Genomic DNA, 27,743 nt, shown 5'->3' on the forward strand with positions numbered 1-27,743 from the left:
GGCAGAATCACCTCCCTTGGCCTGCTGCCCATTCTGCTTTTGATGCAGCCTAGGATACAGTGGCTTTCTGGGCTGCAAGTGCGCATTGCCAGATCCTCTGACTTTTCATCCACCAGCTCTCACCTCACCTCTCCCCTGGGCTGCTCTTGATCTGTTCTCTCCCCAGCCTGTATTGATACTGAGAGTTGCTCCAAACCAGGAGCAGGACCTTGTACTTGGCCTTATTGAAGCTCATGAGGTTCACATGGGCCAATTTGTCAAGCTTGTCCAGGTCTCTCTGGGTGGCATTGTGTCCTTCAGGTGTGCCAGTTGCACCACTCAGCCTGATGTCACTCACAAACTTGCTGAGGGTGCACTTGATCTCACTGTCTTTGTCATTAATGAAGATGTTAAATAACTCTGATCTCAGAACAGACCCCTGAGGGATCACTTGTCAGAGTTTTCATATGCACATCAAGCCATAGACCACTACCCTCTGGATGTGACAATCCAATCAACTCCTCATCTTCCAAACCATCCACCTATCCAATCTATCTCTCTCCAATTTAGTGAGAAGAATGTTGTGGGGGACTGTGTCAAAAGTTTTACAGAAGTCCACAAAGATGACATCTGTAGCTGCTCATTCATCTTCTGATGCAGTCATTCCATCACAGAAGGCCACTGGGCTGGTCAAGAATGCCCGTGGTGAAGTCAGCTGGCTGTCTACAACCACCTCCTTGTCTTCCATGTGCCTTAGCAGAGCTTCTAGGAGGATCTGTTCCATGATATTCCCAGGCAGAAAGATGAGGCAGACAAGTCAATAGTTCCCAGGGTCCTCTTTTCTATCCTTTTTAAGAATGGGTACAATGGTTTCCCCTTTTCCAGTCACCTGGAACTTCACCTGACTGCCACAACTTTTCAAATATCATGGAGAATATGTCACAAAACAGACAATAAAACTCCTTGTTTCTGCACTAAGGAAAACAACCCAAATGCAGTTCATGAGAACATAGTCCACACACTCCACATGCTCTCAGAACTGGAATTTATCAAGTGGGAAACAGAGCAACAGAGCAGGATGAGAGCAGGAAAAGGTAGCCTTTAAAGCTCTCTGGTAAGTCCTTTTCCCACAATGACACCAAGATGTATAGTTAAGAATAAAGATTCTGAACATGCTTAAGTGGGTTTGGACAACGTACAAATCAGTACTGAGGACAAGAGAAATAATTAGCCTTGCCTGATTTCTACATAGTCCTCTGTGCAGCGTTTATTCCCTTCCAAGGCGAAGTCGGTGAAGTTCAGCACGATCTGTCTGTTTATTCCCACGGAGATGATGTAGGTACACTCAGTCCGGACAGGGTAGTTACTGGGGTAGTTTGGAGATGTCAGCACGCCAGTTTCAGTAGTGTAGTTGTGCGAGCAAACTTGAAAAAGAAAAGAAACAAAGATGAATTAATGTCATATGTCTGTTAAATTAACAGGAAATTTCTATTTTCAACAGGCAGAGGAGCAAACATCCTCTGTTCCTGTGCATTATAACTCTTCCTGGACAAATCTTGCTGCTGAATGTCAACAGTATAAACTAAAACCAGGATACAGCTGTTTCATGGGATTTCTTACATTTGAGTTGATTTGTTCAGTTTTTACCAGAACATTGTGTCTGTAATAAATAGGCAAGATAAAAGCAGCTTCACCTGCCCAGATGGCTTTGTCCTAAAGCCCAAGTAAGCAGAGAATGGAAACTGAAAGGGATGTCTTGCTGAGTATGAAAGGTAGGATTCCTGAATTTCTGAAAAGCAAAAACTAAATACAGTTTCAAGCTATGAGGAGAAGTTACATTGTTTTCAAGCATTCCCCATGGTCAAAACTGTTAGAGGGGATTTTATATCTAAATTTCTTTTCCCATTTTCTGGGCTATAAGGGACAATAAGTTAGAAAGTGGTATAATCCCTAGAATTTGAGGACACAAGTGTTTTACTTTAGGTGTTATATTTAAATGAACAACTTTTTGTTTCTTTGGTTGGTTGGTTTTTTGTTTGTTTATTTTGTGAGCAATGTATAAGCTGGGAAGAAGAAAATAGTATGAACTAACGCTGAGGTAGAATGTAAGCAATAATTAAAAAGAAGCTCTGTTCAAAGCACAACAAAGTCTAGGAATAAAAATATTTGTTATAAAATAGTATGAAACTTTGTTTGGAAAGAAGAATTTTTGTCTATTAGTTGATCACAGTCAATGAGCAAAGTTTGTGATATAGCTGCAAAAAGGGCAAGAAGAAATGTGAACTGTGCCAGGTGTTTTCCAGCAAAACAGGAAATTCTGATGCCACTGCACAAGGCAATGGTGACATATTCCCTGGGAAAAATGTGGATAACCATGAGCACTGAGGTTCTGAAAATAAAATGGGAACAAGTAAGACAGAGATTGTGGAGTTAGCAGGAAATTAGCAGATTGGTAGGCAAGAGACACTAGAAGAGCTTAACTTGTTTGGCTTAGCAAGTGCAGATAAACATCAAGAAGCATGAAGAAAGGAAAAATAGAACACATTCTCAACAACAGGACAAATTCAGAAGTTAAAAAATGTCCATGTGTACAGATACATAGAAGTTAGGAGAAATTCTTATTAGGAACTAAGTTTCTAGAGCAATGATCCAATCAGCAAAACAGCTGAAGAAAGGAGAAAACAGTTCACTGCCTTTTAAGATACATTCTGATTAATTTAAGGAGGTGTCCACATTATGTAGCTTTTAGTAAAAAAAAAAAAAAAAAAAAGGGCATAGGGATAAAAAAGGGGGAGTGACAAAAAATTGTGGACTGGATTTGATGAGCCTGGGGACACATTGTGGTCCTCCATTTCCCCATTTCAGGTCCTACAGGTTGCAAATATAAGAAATTAAATAGTTCCTACCAAATAGGCAGGTTTAGACTAATTATAAATAGAACCGAGAGAGCAAGCAAAATAATCACTAAAGCTGGTTGCCACAGTTCTCTGAGATCTGCTTTCTAGCACAGCACAGCTGCAGTGTAGCAATGTTTATGCTTAACTCTTTAATTGCATAACAATTTCGGGGGAAGGGAAGGAGCTTCAGGTCATTTCCATGCCTGTTCTCTAGCCATTCTAACTACTAAAACACTTTTGCTTTTAATTGTGCATTTTAATAGTAGTTTTTTTGCATTCTGGGTCTCCTGGAAGGCCTCTGTTGCAAACATTTTCTGTGGGATAAATACTCCCAAAGCTAGCTCCAGACTCATGTTCCTCATTCATGATGGGGAGAACAGAGAAATAGGATACAGAAAAAGGTCAATAATTCTCTGCCATTGGCTTGTGTTTTGGTATTGACAAATCAAAAAGGTTTCATGCACTAGTTTACCTAAAATCATTATCTATGAAAGCCTTCATTAGAATTTTAATAATTTATGTGTTCCATCACCAGTATGCTTTAATGTATGCATATAACAAACAGCTTAGTCCTGGTCATCATAAGAGCTTTGTGCTGCTTTGAAAATCCTTGTAATGGATTGTTGGCTGTGCTGCCAGCTCCCATGGTGTTCTGTGATATGTAGGACTTACATCAAACCCCAGATCCTCAAGTCATATGTTTTCTTGAGGGTGCTGAAGAAGGGTTAGAAATCTGACTTGGGAATGTGACCCAAGTTTTCCTAACAGACCACTAGAGAAAAAGCAGTAAAAAATTAAAAAGAAAATGTGTGTATATTTATTAGGTTACTTATTTTTAACTAATTATTTCCTCCTGCTTTTGGAGGGATATGTGTCTAACTTGTGTATGCTTGATGATTAGAGCTCTTGCAATACTGCCATTACTTGCTCTCTCAGAGACTAAGACTACCAGCTTTCAAGCTGTAGAATATTAAAACTGGTGTACTAGATAAGAACCCTTATACTAAAATTAGCACTAGAGAAGCCAATTTTTTTTTTTTTATCAGACCTTTTAATAATTTCCACAGAATTGTCCAGGTTCCCTCCCTCACCAAAGTTTTTCTTCCTGGGAGGAAACCAGACAGAAACTTATATCCCAAGAGTGCTGTTTTGAACTGGATGCTCTGTACTGCTTTATATTTCACTTAACGATCTTCTTTGTGAGCTCAGGGATAATAAATACAGAAGATGGAACAGTGACTGCCTTATAAATGTTAGACTTCTGGTGACAGTGAAATAAATCCAAGTAGAGATGGAATATGCTGGCTGCTCTGAGATTTAGAAAAGCATAGATGAACCCATGTTTTTTGACAGCCAACTCTTTTCTGGTAACTGGATTACTTCATGGTGTTCTACTGTCAGCAGGAGAGCTGGCATTCCCCTTTAGCACTCACCTCACTAACAACATTTGGGGGTGTGCTTGGGCAAAAACAGAACCTTCCATGAATACTTAGCAAAGTGAGCAGGGAAAAAAAAGTACTTTGACTCCTTTGCCAAAGTTCAGAATGCAGTCTAATAGTATATGTGATTATTATAAGTCTGGAAAAAAAACATTAATTCAATTTAGTTGGAAGACACTTATTACAGCTCATGAAAAACAGGAGGCAATTGTTGAGGACAATCACACATTTTGCTTTGCCTAGTGTATGAGGTTTTGAAAGCTATTCAATCTGCCTTCTGATTTTCATACTGAATATGTTAGCTTTTCTGGAAAAAATGCCATAAATGGCAGTACCCCACTGTAATAGCCAATAGCAGAGGAAAAGGCCAGCTTTTGTACTACTCATTCATGCAATCACGCATAATGTAGAAAATTATATCCAGATTTTTTCCCCCCTAAAGAGATACCAATCAGTTGCCACAATCCTAATTAATCAAAAATCAAGCAATAGTGCAGTAAGTAACATGGGATTTTTCTTTCAATCTCACTATACCAAAGGAAAACTGAGATGCCTAAATATTCATTCTTTGTGTAGTACCATGCATGTTTAGGAAAAAAACCCAAGAAACTATCACAAGAAGTATATGCCTCTCCACAGGCAATAAGAAAGCACATCTGCATTTCAGGGCCTTGTTACTGCTGCTGGCAGATGCAGGGAAGTGAGGAGTTGATTTTTACCTAGGAGGCACACAAAGGTCTTTTGTAGCATGTTAGACCCAAATTCCCTCAAAATACTGGGTGTGATGGTTCAAACAGAACCTCTGTCTGCCTTCTGCTGATTTACACCTAAACACTGTGGAGTTGTACTGACATATTTTGGCTTTTATAGGCAGACTAACACCCTGGTCAAACACTGCCAAGTTACAGCAGCCTAACAAGTTGTCAGGTGCCAGCCAGCTGAGCCTTTTTCCTGAGACTTGGGGTGAGCTGAGCAGTTGCCCAAGACACATTTAGGAGCATCAGTTTTATTTTCTGTCTTAGGTCAACCTCATTCAACCATTCTTTGCACATCTCTGCACACACCTATTTGTCAGACATTACTTTCCATTCTCATCATTGCTCATTCAGCTGAAGACCCGAGCCAGGCATCACACCCTAACAGTTGCTGGGTTAAGTCAGGAAGATGGGAATGGAGATCTCAATTTGTTCTCAGCTATCAAGGAAGAAGACACACAAATCTATACTATACTTTCAGGAACACTTTTAAGTTCATGGATTCACAGATGTTTTTCTCTTTCCTTATCCTTCTCAAAATCTGGCTTCTCCAAACGCTGTAAGTAACATATAATCCACAATGAAGCATGAAGCTTTTTAAAACCAGATTACCTATCCTGATAAATAATATTCACAATTCAGGATGATAATGAGGAAAATTTACTTTCACCAAAGCCAGAGAAGGCAAGGAATAAAAAGTATATCAGGAAGACAATCTGCTAAAAATCTTGTTATGCTTAACTTTTCTCAGCAGAAAGACTGAAATGAAGCATCTCTAAAAAATAAACAAAATTTTAAAACCCCAAACAAACAGAAAATCAACCAAAACACCAACAAAACACACTGCCAAAACCCCAATTAAAAGTAAAACAGATTAATTCCCACTTATTTGTGAAGAAGTTGAGGAGAAAAAAACCCCAATTCAAATGACTCCACTACTAATCCTATGGGAAAATTGTGGCCTGTGTCTATCAAGACCCTGCACAAAAGTTCCAGGAAAGATTAAACTCTTTCAAAGTTTTTTTTTTTATATTTGTGATGTGGTCAGCCAAACTGGCAGAAGAAATCCCTAAAATCTACCATAACACTTACATGGCTTTTGTGACATTCATCCAGCTGAGGCCTGGACTCTTTGAAACAAATCAAAGTATTACCTTGCATTCCATGTGACTTTCCCTTTTAAATGACAGAAGGAGGGCAAAGAACTAAGAGTCCAAGGTATCCAAAGTTGAAGTGGGTGATACACATTTTAAAATGAGTACCATGAGGGCACGTCTGACTGAAGGATTTCCATCTGTATTGCTGCTACATGAGCTATTCACAGCTACTGGCTGGCAGACTGCTAAAACAATTGTTTGCACTTTATGGGCCATGGCTGCATCTTGTGACATTCAATTTTTTTTTTTTTTTTTTTGACAGGAAATATAGCTTTGCCTTTTATTCTTTTCAGGCTACTTTTAAAGTATTTAATATATCACAGATAAGACATGCTAAAAAAACCACTGTTTACTAAGATGCATGGAGAAGAAAATTAGTTCCATTGTGCGTTAAAAAAGAAATCACTCCTACATATCCTTCTTTTTTTAACTCCAATCTATTTGGCAGGGGCAGGAGGGATAATCTTGTCCATGTTTTCAATAGCTCATTCTCTCTGAAATAACTCCAGGCAAAAGACTATTGAACTGTGCAATATGAACCAGAACATCTTTGACAAGTTCTGATATTGGTTATGGTCTAGCTGGCTAAAAAAACACAACTGAAAAATATGAAGAACTCTTATTGCACAAGAAACATTATTAGAACCATATTTTCTTTAGCAGAAAAAAAAGTCTAAATTAGCAGCAGATGTAAAGAAAAAAAAATCATGGTTTTGGTATATCTCTGAGACATTATTATGCTTAGCAATTTGCTACCTTAGTGTAACTGGATATACATGAGATGAGGATCAGACCTAAACATCTCGCAGTGGGAAAACTAAACTTTATATGATTGCAGAGAAGTGAGGACTTGCAAAATCCACATACACATAGGTGTTTGCCGTCTCTCAGGCCACAGAAATTTCAAAACACTTTATTCTTAATAAAAATTACTTTAGCTCTCTGGTATTTATGAAAACTTTATGGTACTGCTATGCTTGTACTGGACCAAAAGAAACAAATTTTTGTAAAAAAACCAAATCATAGTTTCAGCCTTTCTGTAAGTTTATTACTCTCAGTTTCAGCAGCTGTCTCCCACTTTGCCATATTTATACAAGATGGAGTGGTTGAAATTAAAAAGCATTTATTCAAGCCATCGTTCCAAGAGTGAGAATAAATTGAGAGTTGGTGCAGATTGGCTGAAGAGTTGCAAAGATATTTGTGTTCATTATGGGAAAAGAAAATCCTAGGTGTTATATAGAATTTGGATTAAGATATTACACAGCACTCATTTCATATATTATATAGTTGTTAAAAGAATTGAAGAGACAGCAGATGTGCATTTTTAAGGCATTGTTTGAAAACATTCCAGGGACAGCACTGATGCAGTTGGAACTCCACATGACACATATTGCAGTGCTTTGGATGAAAGATGAGAAAACTAATCACATGGTAGTGGTAAAGGAGGGGAATACAGGAGAGAGGAGGCAGAACTGTGAAACTGGACAGCATTGTAATGACAGAAACAGATATGGTTACAACAGCAACAGACATACAGATTGATGTTGCGTAAAGAATACTATCTTGATGGACTCTGAGAAAAGTTGCTATATGAATATTTAGGAAGGAATCAATCCACCCAAGAAATAGTAAACTGAGCGAGTTAAAAAGAAAAAATACCAGATTAAAAAGCAACAATGATATTTACAGAAGGTTTCGTTTACAGTTGGAAACAAAGGCTAAAAAAAGTCTTTATAAGGATGAGAATTTCCCAATTTCTCACTAGTAAGAATTCAGATTTCAGACTACAGAGTTTTCCAGGAAAGAGTTTTAAAAGTAGAACTTATTTTATTGCCTATTACTTTCTAAGAAATAGAAATTACCTCCTTGAAATAGTTCTCATTAAATCTTAATTGTTTGTACTGGCTTTTTGGTTTTGATGCCAGATAACACAAATACAAATGAAGGCAGCTGAGAAAATTGTTTCTTTGGATTTGTAAGTTATCTTGTAGTGAATAGAACCACAGTAGCAAAATCTGTACTGGTCTCACATACACACATGTTGAGAGACAAAAAATAGCCAGTTTTCCCAAGATGCCACCAAGAAAGCAGTTAGGAATTGGGAAATTTGCTGCTTTTAAACAGATTGAATAAATTCAGGAATTAGGAAAAATAAAGAAACTAAGAGCAAACAATGAACAGTAGTTTATGGCTGCATATATGAGTACTGTGAATTTCTGGTAATCATCTAACAAGTCCTTTGTAGTCTGCACTCACAAACAGAAACCATATAAACTGGTTAGTGATGGATAACAAACATCCCAGCTACAAGCACATTCTCATTTTTACTTTTTTTTTGCCTTGTGCCTCTCTGCCTCTTCTGTGGTTTAGTTCTGCTAGGCAGACCCTGTCCCTCTACCTTCCATAACACTAAGTGCCATGTCCAGTCATTTCTTGAACACATAGACTCCACCACCTCCCTGGGCACTCCATTCCAATGTTTAACCACCCTTTCTGTGAAAAAATTCCTCCTAATGTCCAAAAGAGAAGAGGACGGAGAGAATGAGCAGCCATTCTTCCTTTACCTCACTGATGTAAGTGTTGGCCTTTTAGAAAACACTTAAAGAAGGGATTTAATGCATAACAGGAGCTTTGAACTCTGGCAGAGACAGAAATGTTGCACTGGGTTGTAATGAAAAAATCTCTTGTGCCTTCAGGTTATTTTGCTGCTTTATCAGATTTCATCCTAATTGTCCTTTCCCTACCCACCATCAATATTGAACCTTACAGAGACTAAATTAATTTTTTATGGCACCCAAGTCTCCCATCCAAGTGAGTTGTCCATGATCACTAAGTTTCCGAGATCACACGTACTCAGTTCAGAATGGACAAAGAAAATTCAGAAAATACTTTTCCTAAATAATTCATGCAGTTCTGCCATGTCAGCTCTTACTGACTTTTTAAAGAAAGCAACAATGCTGCTTACAGAAATTGCTTTCCGCTTTCCTAGGGAGTAAAAAAAGCTTTTGAATAAAGCAGAATGAATAAGAAGGAGTAGAAGAGGCACCAGGAAGTCTTCTGGCAACACAGAAAATAATGTTTCTGTTTCTTGTAGTGGTTATTTACAGTGACAGCTGAAAACATTTAATTTGCATAATGAACAGACTGACATATTACCTTTGGATGCATCCAGGGAGATATAATTAGCTGAGAAGCCTTCAGATGCAATGCTGTGATCTGTCATGAAGGACAACGTCATCATATTGCCACCACTAGTGAGAGATGGTGGAATTGATCTTCCACAATATCTGCAGCAAAAAGATACCCCAGACTGAATGGCAGTACTTTATAAAGCATCTGTATCCCCGGAAGAGAACTCAGCTTTGCTGTGAAGTTTGAATAGCTACACATACACAATTGTCTCCTTTGGATCATACAGATCCCAGGCATATATGCTGTATCATGGGACTAAACAGCACACTACATGTACAAAGGTACAAATCTGAAGTGTGGCAAAATCAGAGAAGAAACTCTGACTTACATCAAATTGTCAAATTCTTATTGAATTTATACTTGAATTTATATGCAGTACCTACAAAATACTGTGCTCTTTTGTAGGAGTCAGAGTGGCTGGCCAAACACTAAGATTGCAAAATGTTCTTCATTATGAGAGTCATTTGCTCCTTATTTTCCAAAATACTACCCTGTCAGCCAACTAACTATTTTACAGTCTATAGCTGCAGCTGGATACTGTTCCCAAGTAATTCAAATGTTCTTGAGTTCTAGGGCAGCAAGAAAACCTTGTGTATACACCATCTGGAGAAGTGAAATAAAAGAAAATATTCTTCCTTAAGATAAAATCATGTATCAGAAGAAAATGAAAACTAAATCTCATAAAATGCAGGTTGTGGTCTAGTTTTTGCAGATATCCAAATGTACAGCCTTTTAAGTAATCTTTCACTTCTGCAAGTCTTTAAAATCCTATCTTTTCTAGGCAAAGATATATAAATGATTTTCAATTTATTTTCCATAAATCAAAATGTTAATGGAGCAGGACAAAGCTAGCTATTGAAACCTGTCCTTAAAAGAGCTATCCTTTAGAAACAATTTAGTTTCTCCCAATATATTATTTATTAAATGTGCTTCTCCTTCCATGGTCAAGTAGCAAGCTGCCTTTGCTATCCTAGCACAGAAATTGCTGCTATTGTTTCTGTGATGAAAAGAAAATAATCTATACACAAAACTTAAGGAAGCAAATTGAATGTCAAGACCTACAAAGCAGTGCTCACTCCACAGAAACACAGCTCTGTAGGCTAATGGACATATTTACCTTCCCAATTTTTGCACAGTGCTGTTGTCGTATATTTCAAGATAATCCTTTCTGCAGCTATAATCAAATGCCAAGTTAAATGAAGTGAATGTCAGGCGGATAAAGTAGCCGGGTTGAATGTTGATAGTCCAGGTACAGTTAATCCCATGTGGGTACACATCTGGATAACCAGGACTTGTAATGGTTCCTGACGGTGCAGTGAGAGTCTCTCCACATACTGCAGAGATTTAAAACATCAGGTTAAATGATATGTTTATAAAAATAACAGACACTTATAAAATTGGTTAATTTTATTTCTGAAATTTCATAGTCCTTCTTTCTTGATGTATACTACGTGGTAACTGATCCAGAATTTACTTCCCATCACACCATCCTAAAACTTGATTGACAGTTGTTTTCACTTTGTGGGAAAATGTGGTAAGTCCCAACAGTCCACACAGACAACAGCAAAACAATCCTTACCTGTATCTAATGGCCAGTACTGAGCTCTGAAGCCGAGGTTGGTAAGTGAGGAAGCTCTGAATTTGATATAGAGATTGTTCCGTGTGGATTGCACTCTAGAGGGTACAGCTGTACCACAATATTTCTCCAAAACAGGAGAGTCTCCGTTGTTGCCGTCTCTGACCTGAAGAACAGTGTATTCAAAATATCCTATAGAATTTTTGTATTACATTCAAGTATTAAACATAAAGTAATTAATAAGAACTATATAAAAGAGATCCTTAGGAAGTCAACCCTACCCTTTCTTCATTTGGCTTCTACTACAGGCACATAAAATAAAACCTTATGCCTATCAGAGAAGGAGAGAAAATATGAGATCTTACACCCTCAGCAGTAAATGGCACAAAAACCTTCCAAACCAGGCCTGTTTAAAGAAACCTGATACTTGTCTTTGATTATCAAAATAGTCATGACATCTGTGGAGAACCAAGAAAAGCTTTGGGACCCCATTATGAACCTGAAAAAGCTTTTGTGACTGCTGGAAGGAGTGCTCACCTGTCAAGAACTTCCACTTAGGTGGAGATGAGTATTAGAAGGAGCTTGCAGATATGTATCTACTATCCACAGTGCAAGTGTATGGTTCCTTACCTCAATGTAGTCCGAATCACAAGTGGTTGTATTTCTAATGTCAAAGTCAGTGAAGTTAAGAATCACCGCTTTGGTAGCTGGCTGGGAGATGATCCATTCACAGGTCCTTGGGTGAGAGGACATCCTGGGGTAATAAGGTGAATGGATTGTGCCTGCTCCAGACAAGAAACCTCCACAGGCTGCCAAGAGACACCAAGAAAGAGTATTTGTGATGAATGATTTCAGGGAAGATATTGTAATGATGATGTGTGATATGTATCAAGTAACTCTATGAAATTAGAAGAAAACCAACCCTAAACTACCCTTATTACAGCAGTTTTTACAGATATCTCAAGTAGCATTAATAAAATATTTAAAAGAACAACTTACTATAGGTATAGCATAAACATGCTTGCACAGAAGACCAAACTGTGCCCATTAAAATTAATGGATTTGACTCATTTGTTTCACAGACACAGATAGGCTTGTTGGTGGTTAAGAACTTAAAGACAGGCAAAATGAAAGTAAAAATATTTAGGCAGAATTGAAGCTATAACATCTTTGGTATATCAGCATCAAGTGATAAATCATTAGTAACATATCACAGAATCATTAATATCATATCATAGAATATTCTGTGTTGGAAGGGACCCACAAGGATTATCAAGTCCAGCTCTTAAATGAATGGCCCATAGGATGATCAAACCCACAACCTTGCTGTTTTAGCACCATGCTCTAACCATCTGAGGTAATCTCAAGGTCAGAAGCAACAAAGGGCCTGTTTCCAAGCATACTAGGAGTGCCTACAGCAAACCTACTGCAGACATCTTTTAAAATAAATAAATTGACTCGGTTCTGTTAATTCCTTTCTTTTGAAGTTTGTCTTTAACCTATTATATGAATACTATATAATGGAAATTACTGAAAGTGTCCAAATTACAGGGAAGTTCACTGTGCAAATGACCAGTTCCACTTACCAACTTGATAAATAGCCCTGAAGCTAGTTCTCTGCACAGAAGCATCAGACTTGAATTTGATCCAGAGACCATTGCTGGTAGAAGTGATTGCAGACATGAGTGTATTATGACAGATTTTTCTAATAAGAGGTGACATCTCACTGTCACCATCTCGAACCTAGTCATCAAAAAGAGGAAAGTGTTAGATCATAAAAGCACTGGGATCTGATATCCAGATAAAGCTACCATCTCCCAAGAGCTGCCACATAACAAAAGGAGTAGCTATTTTACATATTTATGAGAGGGGCAAAGAGCCATCACTGTAAGTAGCATGGGCACAGGACTTATGAGAGCTCAAAGGAACAATCTGATGATCAGCACAGAAGACACTAACACATGCTGCTGCCACAGGACATTAGGATTAAATGATCTCTATGAACCACAGGTTTAGCTCTATTTGGGCTTGTGTTTCCAAAAGTGACACCTTTAGGATGAAAGAGACAGGTAGGGAGCTCACCAGTGATAGCTGTGAAGTTTTTGCCAGCACTAATATCTGGTGAGGAAAGAAAATGGTATTTTTTATTTTCTTGCTCTGGCCATGAAGTTTCCAGTAATTTTTCAATGGCACTTCTCCAGAACAAGCCTCTGCATCCATACATTGATGCAGGCAGACAGCTCACTAACAGGAGATGCAACTCCACGTTCCTAAAGCAGTAAAGAGGCACACTGACATCTTTTCACTCTTTTAGCTGAAGGGTTCAATGCATGATAATGGCAATGAGGCTACATCAGAGAATCCAGCTTTTACCTTCTGCCCTGCCTTTCTACTGACCTCAGCCAATTTGCTAATCAAAGGAGAAATGTATCTTATATATTTTCACTAAAGTTGATTATTAATCCTGGTTATCAAGGGGAGTAGATGGGAAAGTACCTCAAGACTTCAGACCCTGGATCCATATTCCATGAGTAAGAATACCTACATCCAGGGATCCAGGCAGAGCGCTGGTATATCTCTGAGGTGCCCATCTCATTTCAAGTGGGCAACAACAACCTGAGGTCCAAAAGATGGATCCTCTGCTCTTTGCTCAAGCAAAAAAATGCAACTTTTGTCCCAGAGATTCTCCCCAAAACAAAACGCCTCTTTTCTGCTGTAAAAGTGGTGGTAGTTCATGAAGATGGAACTGCTTTTAAATGCATCTACATGCTGTCAAAGCCAAAAAATCATTCCAGTGAGTTCACTGGCAAACTAGGGACATTGAGATTTCTGGTCCTCTCTCATCACCAATTCTTTCTTCCTCAGCTGTATTCATCCATGGGCTGAGAAAGAAGGTAAAAGGAACCCTCACGAGTGCCCTGGTGAACAAGAAGTGGCTGGCCTGCTTGCCCAGCTTCGCAGTCTCAAGATGGTGAGATGGCTTTCTGACTAACAGATATTTCCAATTTGCCTGGAATTGGAGTTTAAGGTGACAGAATTATTCTGGATTTATGGCAGAGCAGCTGACATCAGAATCTGTGCCAAAATATTTAGTAAATGTTTGGAAAGCAGTGAAAACTTCCAGAGTGGTAATTCACAGGAGTTCACATGTTTTTCTTGAGCTGGTTCTCCTTACATTTTTTGTTTATATAGTCAAGTGAGTAGTGATAAAAATAATAGGTTTTCTAAACCATGTCTGTTAGTAATGTCTCCTATTGCCAGCTAGAAGGACAGCATGGAAAAGTGGCTTCCTTGGCTAGCGTCTTACCTCTGTATTATCATGTCACAGTTTTTATCAAATAAGTTTTATTGTCTCTATTTTCTTATTGCAGATGCCTTCCTTAATAAGAAACTAAACATCCCTCCCTGAGCAAGTGCTGTGAGCTGTGTCTGTACAAAGTCTACAGATTTCCTGATTTAGCCAGGGAATGGAATAATCTGCACCTTTCCAAAGTGACAAAAGAGTTGTTGGAGAGTGACTTTTAAAGTAACTTAGACACCCAAAAGTTATCTCCCTAGATGAACCAGTGAGAGAGTATTTTATAAAAGAACACATGAAAAAATCAGGCCTTAATAATAGAGCACGGTACTTTGGTTTTACTGACTGTCCCAGCCCGAAAATGTCGGTCTGATTTCTCTGCTCTGGGCTGAGCCACAGAGTGAGGGGGCAGGAAGAAGAGGAGGACAGAAGCACATGGAAACTGAAGGGTTTGTGACTGATCAGAAAACTGTGAGGTAAATGCCTTGCTGAACTAATACAAACCGATGGTGTTCAACAGAAATGGTTTTGTTTTTGTGGCTGCTGTGAATTTAGCTGCTGTTTTGCCAGCAATTAGGCAAGAGGAGTAGCAGGCCAAACAAACAAAAGCTGTCTGTTTTCATTAAACACACTTCCCCTCTCATTTCAGAAACTAATTACACTTCATTCCAACCTAGGTCTTTGAATTACAGGAGGAGAGAGGGGAATGATGACAACACAATAACATCTTTTAAAAATAGACCAACAGCATAGAGCTCAGAGGGGCCTGTTCCTCACTGGTCAAGAAGAGATTAAATACAAAACCCAACCTGTGCAGCCACTGGGCTGCATGGCTGGCAGTGCTGCTCTGGGGCCGCAGGGATGGCTCCCACCTGCTTCAGCTGCGGCAGCACCTTCACAAATCAACCACTGACTGTGCCCAGCTTGTTTTCCTGCCATTTAGCTCTGCACAGCACAGGCACAGTTTTATACAGGCAGCAGTCCCCAGCAGCCATCCCACGTGGGATGAGGTGGTTGTGACTGTACAGAGAAATACAGGCTGGGGATGACAGCAGAGGCCTTGAGACATGGCGAGTCGGGGCACAATGCAGAGAGCAGGGATGCCGTGATAGAAAGGGCAGAGGCCATCAACACCAAGAGCTTGTCAGGCTCTGAGGGCACCACCATGACTCACTGGGGCCAGCCTTGCCCCCTCCAGGGCCCTGCACCTGCCTCCATCCAGGAGCCATGTCAGCCCTGCAGGGCTGTCAGTCCCTGCCAGCAAACCTGCAGCCCAGTCAGTCTCCGTGTGCCCACAGCGCTGCCCTGCCTCCCACGGGCTCTGCTGAGCCAGATTCCCCACTGTGGCTCACATCCTGGCCTGCTTCTGCCCCATGCTGTCCCTGTCCAGCCCAGCAGGTGCCCGTGGCCCAGGGCTGCCCTGCTCCCTGGCCATGGCGCTGGGGCAGGCGCTGCCCCGGCCTGCACAGCGCTGCACCGGCCCTCACCCACGGCCAGCTCCGGGGGGGCTTTTTGTCCAAAGCTGGACAAAACTGGGCTTAGGGGTAACAAAAAAAGTTAATACCATGGTTTTCATGTACTCATATAGTTAAAAGGCACCCTACAGCTGTAAATTTTTATGTAAAACAACATTGCAAACCAATGAAGAGAGAGCTAGGAGTAAAAGTCACCTCAAGTGGATCACACTAAGTACTGACATTAGTATTGCATTATTATTACATTTTCCATATAGAAATATTCCAACTGTACCATTTTGTTTTCCTTGCCAGTTAGATTTAGACTAAGAACAATTCTTGAATTGGACTTGTAAGATTTCAGTTATGGTAACAATAAACTCCCAGCTTTATATAGAATCATAGAATCCTTAAGGTTGGAAAGGACTTCTGAATCTTTGAGTCCAACTGCAAACCAAGCTTGGCAAAGCCCACCACTAAATCATGTCCCTAAGTGCCACTTCTACACATCTTCTAAATACCTCCATGAATTTTCAACCACTTTGCCTAGGAATATGTGTATAAATATTTATATGGTGTGTTTCCTTTTAGTGTCAGATCAAAATCTTCCATATAACACTTTGACTCCAGAAAATGCTGCATAGCAGCTATGGCAATAATTTTTTTTCTTCTTGCAGTTGACATTCATTTACCAAATGTTCAAACTCCCCCTTAATCATGTACAGACTATTAAGAATTAGTATTAAGCTAGATAGATTTTCTCATTCTCTTATCTTTGCTTCATCCAAATGCACCATCCTGCGCTTTCAGCCCCTGTGACTTTTGGACCCTAGTAAATTCATAAACTTAGTTGTTTAATTAACACCTATTTCTGCTGTGGCCCTTGGGACAGAAGTTATACATGCTCTTGTACACAAATGCAATCAAACTTTCATATCAACTGATTAAGGGAATCACCTCTATATAATTTGCTGAACAACTGCTATGACTCTCCAGCTCCATATGGGTGAAGTTGAGGAATATTTTTTCATTCTCTGGCTGTCGGATAATGTAAACACATTGACGGTTGTTGATGTAAGGGTTTGGCCAGAAAGGAGATGTGATAACCCCTTCACTCTCTGTGAAATTCCCTCCACAACTTGGATCTGCTATATTAAGAAGAAGAAAACAAAAAGAGATATTAGTAAGTAGAGTAACTCCTTCTGAGGCTGCTTCTGTACAATGTCTGCAAATCAAAAAGAATTACTATATTGCTGAAAAGCAAGTGTTAATCACATCCATTCATGTGTTATCTCTGTCTCGAGAATGTCACAGACCGACCTTTAATCCTGAGTATTTTACTTACCAGGAGATGTTGTATACACAATATGGAAGCCTTTATCAGTAATTGAGTCATCAGAGTGAAAGTGAATAAATGCATATGGACCAGTGGTTTGGAGTGGGGGTGGAGATCCAGTGCTACAGTATCTACCAAGGACAGGGTCTTGTGGAAGAAGACCATCTCGAATCTAGACAGAATGACAGATCAACATTTAGGATTATCATATGTCTGCCAGTAGTAAACAGTACCAACACTCCTGAAGTTATCTCTGAGGCCCCAGAGGTATTATAGATGGTGGGTGGAGGCAAAACTCATAGGAAATTTCCTCCAAACACAGAGTAACCAAGAAACAGATCCACCAGCATAGCTGTGGTGCTGCTACCAGGAGTCATCAAGGGTTTTGTGAAAGGGAAAGTGTCAGGAGATCTACTGTTGAACTGCTTTCTTGGAATCATGCTCTGTACTGCACACAACATGCTGTTCCAAACTGGCTTCTCATTTCCATGAGAAGGTATTGCTGAATTCTGTAAGCATTATGTCACACTCAATAAAAAGCCCTAAGCTCATACATCAAGTTGTGAATGGCTGTGTGAGCTATGATATGAATCTATTACAATATGAATCTTAGTTCCCTTTCCTGAATAGTTTCCCATAGGCTCATGAATTCTCTGTGGGTTGACATTTGACAAGGAGTTTGGAGACTGAACTTTGTAAGAAAGTGAAAGCTTCCCATCAAGTATTTGGCCTGAATCCCATCCTTTTTGTCACAGGACTTCCACCAACTTCAGTGAAGCAGATTCTCATCCCCTTTCTGTCCTATTGTCTCTGATTGTGCATGGATGGCTGGCATATGTAAATAAAAAAGAGCATTTCAATCTAGGATTAAATTTTCAAACAGTCCCCTTCTGTACATAAAAAAGTTTTGAAATATCTTGTTTTGCAATAACATATCCACAAAATGTTGTCATAATTCACAATTAGACTTTACCTCTAAATAGTCATAATTGCAGCTTTCATGGTGTTCCAAGCTCAGTGTGCCAAAAGCAAATGTGATGAGGAGGCCAGGACTGGTTGAGATGGTCCAGAAACAATTTCTGTTTACAGGATAATTACCAGGATATCCTGGAGAGCTTATCGAGCCGTAAGTACCTGTCAGCTCACCACCACATTCTAACAGAAAGAGACATGAAACAATAGAGTATTTATCACCACATGTCGGGTCAGAAGATGAACTGTCCTGTAGTGTCAAAACTACCTACCACTTTGGGGTCAGAATAAATTAAAAAACAAAGACCAAGCCAAACAAACCAGCAAGTTTCTTCTGTCTTTAAATTTTGCAGTTAATTCTGCAACTCAATTTTAAAAGGAGAACTCCAAATATTTCCTGATTTGCACAGTAAAAGAAAGATTCTTAACCAGTTGTGATGAACACGACTTAAGAATAATCAGAAGCACTGTGTATGAATTAGATTTACAAAATTAATCTGAATTTCTGTACTTTGTAAATAGCCTCCATTTTTTATCCTATCACAAGACTAGTTCCATTAAAAAGAAAAAAAAAAAGGAAAACTTAATTACAGGTAAGGCTGTTTTATATACCTGTAATAAAATAACATCAGTACAACAGTTGGGAATGTGAGGGGTACATCATGTGTTATACCTCAGGAATAGCTAGTTTAATCTCATCTATACTGCTCTCTTTTTGTTGGTTTTTTTTTTTTTTTTTTTTTGTCAGTGCTATTTTTCCTCCAAAATATCTGCTTTCACTTTTCAGTACTCAAAGTATTAATCAAATATTTCTCAAGTAGTAATTATCAATCTAATAATGACAATTAAAAGAAAAAAAACCCACCAAAAATCATATTAAAAGCACTTCAATAAATATTTCTAGAAATAAGGGAATGGCATTTTTTACTCTATGATTCATTCGAGACACAACCCAATGCACTATTTTGTTTCTAGATAATATCAGAACATTGAAGTGACCTTGATGTTATGTGAGATGATTTCAAATTTATCACTGGGAGTGCATTGCTAGACCATCTGGAACAATCACCCAATTAGCATTACCAAGAATTCAGGCAGAAATGTACAACAAAACACACCAGAAACCTCACAAATTCTTCAAAATCCAGTTTCCCTATAATCTATCATGTTTGGAACATTTAGGGTGTTGTAAATTGTCAGTGGCAAAACAAACCATTGGCTTGCTTGCTCAAAGTACCAGATATTTCTGTGACAAAAGAGAACTGACTAAATGAATGTTATCCCCAGAAACACATGCTCTTTGGGGGATTCCTCACAGGAGGTGTAAAGCAGCCTTAAAAAATAGCAGAAAGCTATCCACACAGAGGCCTAGAGCTACAGTTTGAAAGTATCTTCAAGTGTTATATATTTCAGCCTCACTCTCTTGAAAAATACTGTCCTTCTGTTCCTATAGTTTCCTAATCAAAGGAAATAAGTAATTCATTTTACTCCAATGAAGATACTCTACATTTCATCAACTTACCAGGATCCTGAGATTCCCAATGAACAGTAAAACCTCCAGTAATGGTGTGGTTTGAGTATAACAAAAAATACAGAGAGTTGTGGGAACTGAGAAGCTCTGTAGGACCTGGGAAGCCACAGTATTTTCCAAGCATGTGCATTGATACTGAAGGCCCATCGTGGATTTGAAGGAATTCAGAGTTACACTGATTACTTGTCTCCAGTTGGAAGAATGGGAAAGTAACACGCAGAATCTAATAGAAAAGAGAAAACAAAATATCTGTTTTCTCCATTGCTGAGACACTATCTATGCGTAAACTTTATAGAGCAGATATGCAACTGTGAGAATATACAAGCTTTTATGTCATTTCCAGGACAGAAAAGAATATCAAAGAATCTTAAGGGTCAAAAGGAAAGAAAGTAGACAGACAGATAAGAATTTAGTCAGTGAAGTTTTCTGGAAAGAACATTATTTCTATAAACTAATAATTGAGACCATTTCACACCTGCGTGTGTTATATGTGCAAAATATATATATGTGTAAATTTCAAGCCACGTGAAAAGCTTGAAACACAGCATAATATACTTTATTCCAGGTTTCCCTTGGAAGTTTTTTTCATCAGATAATTAGTATTTTTCACCCTTGCTACGGTTCAAAGGGTTGTAATGGAAGTTAAAAGGTTCAATGATTTTGTTCTGCGCAAATAAAATCAGTGTTTCTAAATCCCATTCTGGATACTTAGTGACATGCACAGCCTTAAGTTTGTTCAGATTCTTCACTGGTATGCTGTAATATGAAAGACAGTAGTGGTCCCCAGCTTAAGGCTGAGGACATGTCACATACATACATACATACATATATATATATATATATGTGTGTGTGTGTGTGTGTGTGTGTGTGTAATGCTGTATAAACCACTGTTAAGCACTGGTTTATAAAATGACTTAATTCATTCCACAAAATGTCAAAAGTACATCAAATATTTAGATCCCAGGTAAGAAATTTAATGCTAAATTATGGAGTAGCATATTTTGTAGTTGTTATTTATAACACAAGTGGCATTGTTAGCTGCAGATCAGAATCAGAATATACATTTATGTGCAACAGTTAAAAATCAATCCTTTAAAAAAAATCAGATGTTGTTACTACATAAAGGCATTGACAATATGAATTAAGCATTCTACATTTCTGTACTCAGATATCAGTAACATGAAAGTGTTTTTGGGTCACAGAATCACAGAATAGTCTGAGCTGGAAGGGACCCAGAAGGATCATAGAGTCAAACTCATAAGTGAAGATTTGGCCCGTGTGGGGATCAAAGCCATAGCCTTGGTGTTGTCAGCCCAGGCTCTGAACAACTCACTTAGCTCAGGAGCCACCTGTGGAGCCCATCAGAGCAGAGCTTTTCTCATCCATCCATTCACAGATCACCTTCTAAAGCAATGTAGAGCATTGTAGCTGGAGTAGGTTAATAAACTATAACTTTCAGCTGTTTAGGAAAAGCTTGGAAAATCTAACCCAAGCAAATCCTTAGGCTAAGGAGCCTGAAGGCTTGTAAGGATCTAAAATCCTTATTCTTTTGAAAAACTATTTATTCTGAGGGGATTGGATCACAACATTGGAACACATGTAGCATGAAGGCAGTCATGTCTGCTCTGATAAGCTGAGGGATCCTACAGACTGAGGGTTTCTTTAACCTGAGCTCTACTTTACCTTGTTGGGAGTAGTTTCAATAACCCAAGCACAGCTGACCCCACTGCTGTACCACTGGCTGTTTGGGTTGTTAGGGTAACTGAAAGACCCGCTCAAGCCTGAGAGGTGTCCTCCACAAACTGCAAAAAGAGAGACAGAAAATTAAACAGATTTTGTGCTATTACTCTACAGACTAAAACAAGACCTGACCTTTTTCTGCATAGCTTTTTCCTCTTAAGACATTTAAAACAATGTTGAAAAATACTTCTATAAAAGGATCTTTAGGACTTTCTCTCAAGTGAAATAACATCTCAGAAAAGCATAAGTTCCCTGAAAGAAAAATAGTTCCTGGAAAAAGAACAAAGAATGTCAGTTGGAATATGTGGATACTGCCGAAAGATATTGATTCTGTATCATGATAGTGTCCATAAACTGCTTTCCTTCCAAAAGGATACCTCCAGATTGAATCTCTAGATTTTCCCCTTCAATGAAATAGCATTTTGCACTTTGAAGTTAACATGATGTAAAATTGTCTTTCTCAGAAGTGGTACATCATAGAAGATATGCCCTGGAGATTTTATTGTTCCATTTATTCTTTTTGCTCAGATTTCTGGGCCTGATAATCCCTCTCATGATACACCATGGTCTCTTCTCTCATTGAACCATTCAATGAGAACTCCAAATAGCTAGAGAAAAATAAGTCTGTAAAGCAGCCAAAATACAATATATATGCACATATAGCTAAAATGTGCACCAAGCGCCTGTAGTTTAACATTGAACTGATTCTAAAGAAATAGCCAATTCTCACCAAACTGTTTTGTTTCAAGAAGGGGTAAAAAGAATATAATTTTATTTCAAATGTCTGTCTAAAACATCTTACCCTTTTTCAACACAATTTAAAATGACCATATAAGAAAATACATTATTTTTTCCTTGATTAAAAACTAAAAGAACAGGTGGTACAGTATGATTCCTTACTACATAAAATCTGGGTTTCTATCCCTTCATTATAAATGGCTAAAAAGATATTTTCCCCCCTGTGGACTTAATAATAAAATATTAATAATTAATCATGATAAAACATTACTAGTTAGATACTTCAGGAAAATAGAAAAAAGTCTAAAATAGTTCTAAAACAGAGTGGATTTCACAGGGGATCAGTGGAAGTTTAACATACTGTCTTACATTAAAATGTAATTTGCTTTCTTCCTAGCAATCTACAGTAAAAATGAGCCACTGTTATCACAGGGACACTGGACTCACTGGAATGCTATCCTGACCTTGTTTAATTAAAATTAATGGCAAAAAAAAAGTTCTCAAACAAACAGAAGAAATTATATTAGGAGGAAAAGGGAAAACCTTGAAGGTGGTATAAAACTGACATTTCCCCATTTTCATGCTTAACATTTCTTTCATTACATTTCTGTTTGAAAACCTTTTCTAGCTTTTCCTCTTGACTAAGGACATCAGGATCTTTCGGCTTCATAACAGATGAAACAATATGCACAAAAAGAAACATCAATATATTATTTTGTTCTCCTTATACTGCATCCTCTTTCCAACCAGCTTTCCAGACAACTTTCTCGGGAACAGAGATCTGATTTTAGGATGTCTGGCATCTAGCCAAGGCCTGTACTGTTTACAACTGGTAACTTCATTGTTGCGTTCCTACTGCGAAACAAAACAGCCATAAACAAAGCTCATGGAAAACTCTGACTTGCAGGGAATTTGGGTTGGGACCTCTAATCCATCAAACACAGGGCCGTTTTTCACATCATAACTCAGTTCTTATTCACATGTTAATGCCAGGCAGAAGCATCTACTCGCTGAAGCCCGCTGTCCCATTTCCCAGGAGGGAAGGAGGGGAGGAGTTCTGCTGTACCTTGCTGGGCAGTCTGGCACTGTGGTCCTGTCCAGGCACTGGTGCACTCGCAGGAGTAGCCATTGACCCCATCGGTGCAGGTGCCCCCATTCTGACACGGGTTGCTGATACATTCATTGATGTTCTCTGTGCAATTAGGGCCTGTCCAGCCTGCATTACACAGGCAGAAATAGCCAGAGATCATTGCCTGCAGATATAAAGAAATCAAATTAAACAATGAGCATGAATCACCTAAAGAAATCAATGGAGTCAGCAGAAAGACTGATGTTTACACTTATTTTATGAGGAAATATTGGAGTAAAGAAATAAAACCTTTGAATTTTTTTGACCTGATAGTCACTGGTGCATACCAAAATAAACATAAAGCCTAATTAGATTAGGGTTTTTCTATTTTCTCTTTGGGTTTTTCTATTAAGTTATTTCTTAGCAGGGCTCTTTCAAATTACTTTCTTAAAAATCAAAGTCTGTACACTTCGAGCTATTCAGAAAACTTGATCATGCTAGAATCAAGTCAATCTTTTCTTATTTCTTCTTCTTTCAAATTACTTTCTTAAAAATCAAAATCTGTACACTTCGAGCTATTCAGAAAACTTGATCGTGCTAGAATCAAGTCAATCATATCTCCTAAACCTTATAAATAGCAAGGCAAGATATCTGGTTTATAAGTAATATCTCTCAAGACCTTTCTCCAGGGAGTCTGTGCTGCAGCTATGTGGGCTATTAACTTTCACTTTCATCCTGAGGAATGTTGAAGGGGAACAATTTCATCACCTTTTCAGCTTTATTCCTTATTCTGTGTCTCTTTTCCATTTCCATTGTTGCAACCTGTACTGCTTCTCCATATAATCAAGTCTTTCCATATCTGTAACTGTTTTAATTTCATATGATCTCTTACCTTCTATCTCTTGTTTTACAGACACAATCTTTAAAGGTAAAGCAAAACATGGTCCCAGGTACCAGCTACAATCCCATCTTTGATGGCAGTGTATTGCATTCTCTATTTGCTTTTCTATTATCTATTCATGTTCTTTGTGTCCCAAAGAGATTTTCAGTATGATGGAAGAGGGTTTTGATGTGTATTTAGGGCTCTGAATGTTACTTCAGAAGGTGTTTTCTGATCCACATTGTCTGATATTTAATTGAAATTTTATTTCCTATGTCATTATGCTGGCCAAATGTAGCTCTGCAGTTTCTCTATTTTATTAGATTCTTATGTAGTCACATTACTTAAATATCTATGTTATTATCTTCAGGTACTAGCTTGTAGCCATGATTGCCCACTGTTGTATGTTAGAATATATTTAGGGGAAGATGTCATACCTTTTAATAGACCAAGGAATGCTGATAAGAAGTGGAGTGTGAGAGGACCATCACATTTCACACAGAAAATTGAAAAAGCAAGAGGAAATATACTACAGAGTCATAGAAACATTTGGCTTAGGAAAGACCCTCAAGATCATCAAATCCAGCTGTTAACCTAACACTTCTAAATCCATATCTTATGTCTCATTTTCCCTGTGCCTCCAGGGACAACCAAAATGAGGACATATGCAGCCTAATGGGGATAAATGGGAAAAAACTCTACTGGAATAAAAGAATTAGCATTTGTGAATATTTCAGCAAAATCACCATCATAAATATCCTCCACAAGAAAAACTCCAGGTCTGCAGCATGGACTTTCCAGGGCACAGCACACCTCGCTCAGGAAGCCATAAAAGCCTTCATAGGATGCATGAGGTTAAATCAAATGTTCACAGTGCATGAGAATGAATTCATACCACCAATCTGTTTAGGTCCAAAAGACTTGGTTACCATCAGTGCAACCAATTCCTTTGAAACACCCTTTCCATGTTCATATAAACAGCCTGAGACTCCAGGAGTGCTCTCGCAAGATCAGACTAGGAACTCGTAACTAACTCTGCTGGATATGAACAGTCTGAAGGTCAGCAGAGGTGCTGGTTCTGTTATCATGGGTAATTCCTCCATGATCCAGGCTGGTAAATTACTTTCTTGTGCCACCAAGAACAGTTCTCTCCCATCAGCATTCCATTGGCTAGCACAGGCTACCAAACACAATTTCTCAGGCCATTAGTGCCAAGATTGCTACCTCTACTTCACACACAAAGCAATGGCTTGTGTGCCCTGAAACTCACTTTGCTTTCCTCAGGTGTATCCTTTGACCTTGCAGTCCCCACTGGCTTTGCCTCATTCCCAGTAGTATGTCTGCACTCAGCCTTCAGTCTCACCAAGGCTCCCTGGCCGGTTATAAGTACACAATGCTGTCATACATGTGAAGAGCCCAGCACTTACCAAGCACTGCCCGTTGGCACAAGGGTTTTGCAGCTGACAGATATCACTGAGAGGAGAGCACCCATTCGGCCCATATCCACTCCCAGTGAACCCAGATGTGCAGGAACAAAATGCCATGGGCCCTTGGGAGATAAGACAAGATATAGAACCAGAACATAATTCTGTTACAATACCAATGTCTGTAAATGTCCTTGACATTTTGAAGGAGAATCTTAATGTAATTCTAACTTACTTGTCAGTGCCCAGTTTGAACATGGAAAGAGCCGTAGTGTTGTTTTGCTATGTGTACCTGAGAATCCAAGGTCACCTTCAGGGGAGGTGGTGGGGTAGTCAAAGGTGTTTATTGGAAGTGGAATAGTAAAAGCAGCTATATAATTGGAAAACTGCATCAAAGAGAAATGGTGAACATCTCCACAGTTTTAGCATAAAGTCTTCTTTTTGGTGGAGCCTAAATCTACTTCTGTCAGTGTTTGTGAAAAAGTCTGCTGGCTTTAGCTAACCTGCCTGTAAAATCCTTTGCATGAGGCAGAGCTGACTGTGGTAAAGGGGCTGCAGTCTAGAGATGTTTCTATAAAGTGGATTTATCCTAACCAGGTCCTCCCTGAGATTCATGCTGATATTACCTTACAGTCTTTAAGAAAGCATCATACCTGGAGCTGAGGTACAAGTAGCCAAAGGATGGCACCCTCCATTATTTATTGAGCAGATATCAACCTGGGTACATGTTTGTCCATCTCCCTCATAACCTGTTCAGAGGTAAATCTCAGTTAGTCTGTAACAAACCATTTTCTTTGAAAATTGGCAGTAAAACAATCAACTGGTGAGCAAAACACTAATTTATGGTGTAAAATCATAGTTTTCTGTAGTTAAAAAGAAAGAATTGAGATAGCTGCTGAAGTAAAACCTGGCATATTTAGTGTGGCTCCTTCATTACAGGGATGGATTCTGACTGTAAATAAATCCTTCCATAATTGCAGAAAAAAAAGATACATTACTGTATGTCAAATATAGGTAAAGTCAGTGAGGCCATAGAAGCCCTTAATTCATGGTGTAAAATCATAGTCTTCTGCAGTTAAAAAGAAATAATTGAGATAGCTGCTGAAGTAAAACGTGGCATATTTATTGTGGCTCTTTCATGCAAGGATGGATTCTGTTGCAGAAAAAAAAGATATATTAGTGTATGTCAAATATAGGTAAAGTCAGTGAGGCCATAGAAGCCCATGTCTCTCAGCCACCATGTGTTTCCCTCCCTGCACATCTGCACCCAGTCAGCCCTAGCCACATCCAGACTTTTTCCTTCTGTACACCAGAGCAGCCATTGGATCTCAAACACAACACCCAGATCCTCTCAGGACATTCAGGAGGACCAAAGCCCTGCAGCACCACTCCTTGTGGCCAGAGCTGACATCATCAAAACTTGTCTGAGGCCACATTTCCAGCATGGTGATACCCCTTCAGCACTCAGTAACTGAGAGTCTTCCTTACCTAAACAGCAATCAAAAAGTCAATAAGAAAGACTTTTTCCTGCTGTATTTCCAGTATTGACCCCATACATTTCAGAAAGCATTTTAAATCATAAAGCATAAATTATAAAGACCTAAGTTGAAACTTCCACTGCTTGAGCTGTACTGCAGTGGAAACACTGCCTCCTCAGACAGCATTCAGAGCGTGACAATTATCAAGGCTTTTTTTTAATGCAGACAATACAGTCTGTGATTTATGGCACACAGGACACTCCTTCAATTAATACAGACAATGAAATTACTACCGTAATTACACAATCCCTGTTTCCCATTAATGATCTTGTAAAGGAAGTACTTCACCAAATCCAGGCTATAACACTGAAAACAGCTACCTAGTACAAGAGAAACCCATTTCAGAGGATCCTCTTTAGAGGCATACTCTATACAATGTTCATTAATAGCTGAAGCAATTTGAATATACTTGGACTCTGCATTCTGTATTACAGTATTGTGTATGTGATATTTCTATAAAACAAATTTTCAGCTTCTTAAATGTACACCAAAAGAGGCTTGTATGTGTTGAATCTTCATCTTTTAAGCCCTTCCATAGTATTATCAGCAAGAAATCCATTTTACCTGGTGGACAGAGCCCACAGCGGAATGATCCAACTGTGTTGATGCATTGGACCATCGGTGCAGTTGAGCAGCCTCCATTATTACTTGCACATTCATCAATGTCTTGGCAAGTGTAGCCATTTCCTTGCCAGCCTAAAAAGTAGCCCAGAAAAGACATCAGAAAGAAAATGCCTGGCCTTTTTGATTTCTTCTTTGACCAAATAT

General features: G+C 38.8%; 1 protein-coding gene across 1 annotated transcript in view; it reads right to left on the minus strand.

Moving 5' to 3' along the window:
• The window catches only part of CUBN (cubilin), a 144,847-nt gene that overhangs the window by 107,027 nt on the left and 10,077 nt on the right, over nt 1–27,743 (minus strand). Inside the window, exons 9-23 of the mRNA XM_039710573.1 lie at nt 27,540–27,671; nt 26,091–26,186; nt 25,441–25,562; nt 23,131–23,317; nt 21,270–21,388; nt 19,578–19,809; nt 18,057–18,238; nt 17,093–17,255; nt 16,705–16,895; nt 12,582–12,738; nt 11,626–11,804; nt 10,999–11,161; nt 10,537–10,753; nt 9,384–9,514; nt 1,217–1,403 (exon numbers count right to left, since the gene is read on the minus strand). Coding sequence (XP_039566507.1) covers nt 1,217–1,403; nt 9,384–9,514; nt 10,537–10,753; nt 10,999–11,161; nt 11,626–11,804; nt 12,582–12,738; nt 16,705–16,895; nt 17,093–17,255; nt 18,057–18,238; nt 19,578–19,809; nt 21,270–21,388; nt 23,131–23,317; nt 25,441–25,562; nt 26,091–26,186; nt 27,540–27,671 — 2,458 coding nt within the window. The remainder of the gene's footprint in view (nt 1–1,216; nt 1,404–9,383; nt 9,515–10,536; nt 10,754–10,998; nt 11,162–11,625; nt 11,805–12,581; nt 12,739–16,704; nt 16,896–17,092; nt 17,256–18,056; nt 18,239–19,577; nt 19,810–21,269; nt 21,389–23,130; nt 23,318–25,440; nt 25,563–26,090; nt 26,187–27,539; nt 27,672–27,743) is intronic.

This window comes from Passer montanus, unplaced genomic scaffold (assembly GCF_014805655.1).
Source record: "Passer montanus isolate IOZ18808 unplaced genomic scaffold, ASM1480565v1 scaffold10, whole genome shotgun sequence".
Lineage (NCBI taxonomy): Eukaryota > Metazoa > Chordata > Aves > Passeriformes > Passeridae > Passer > Passer montanus.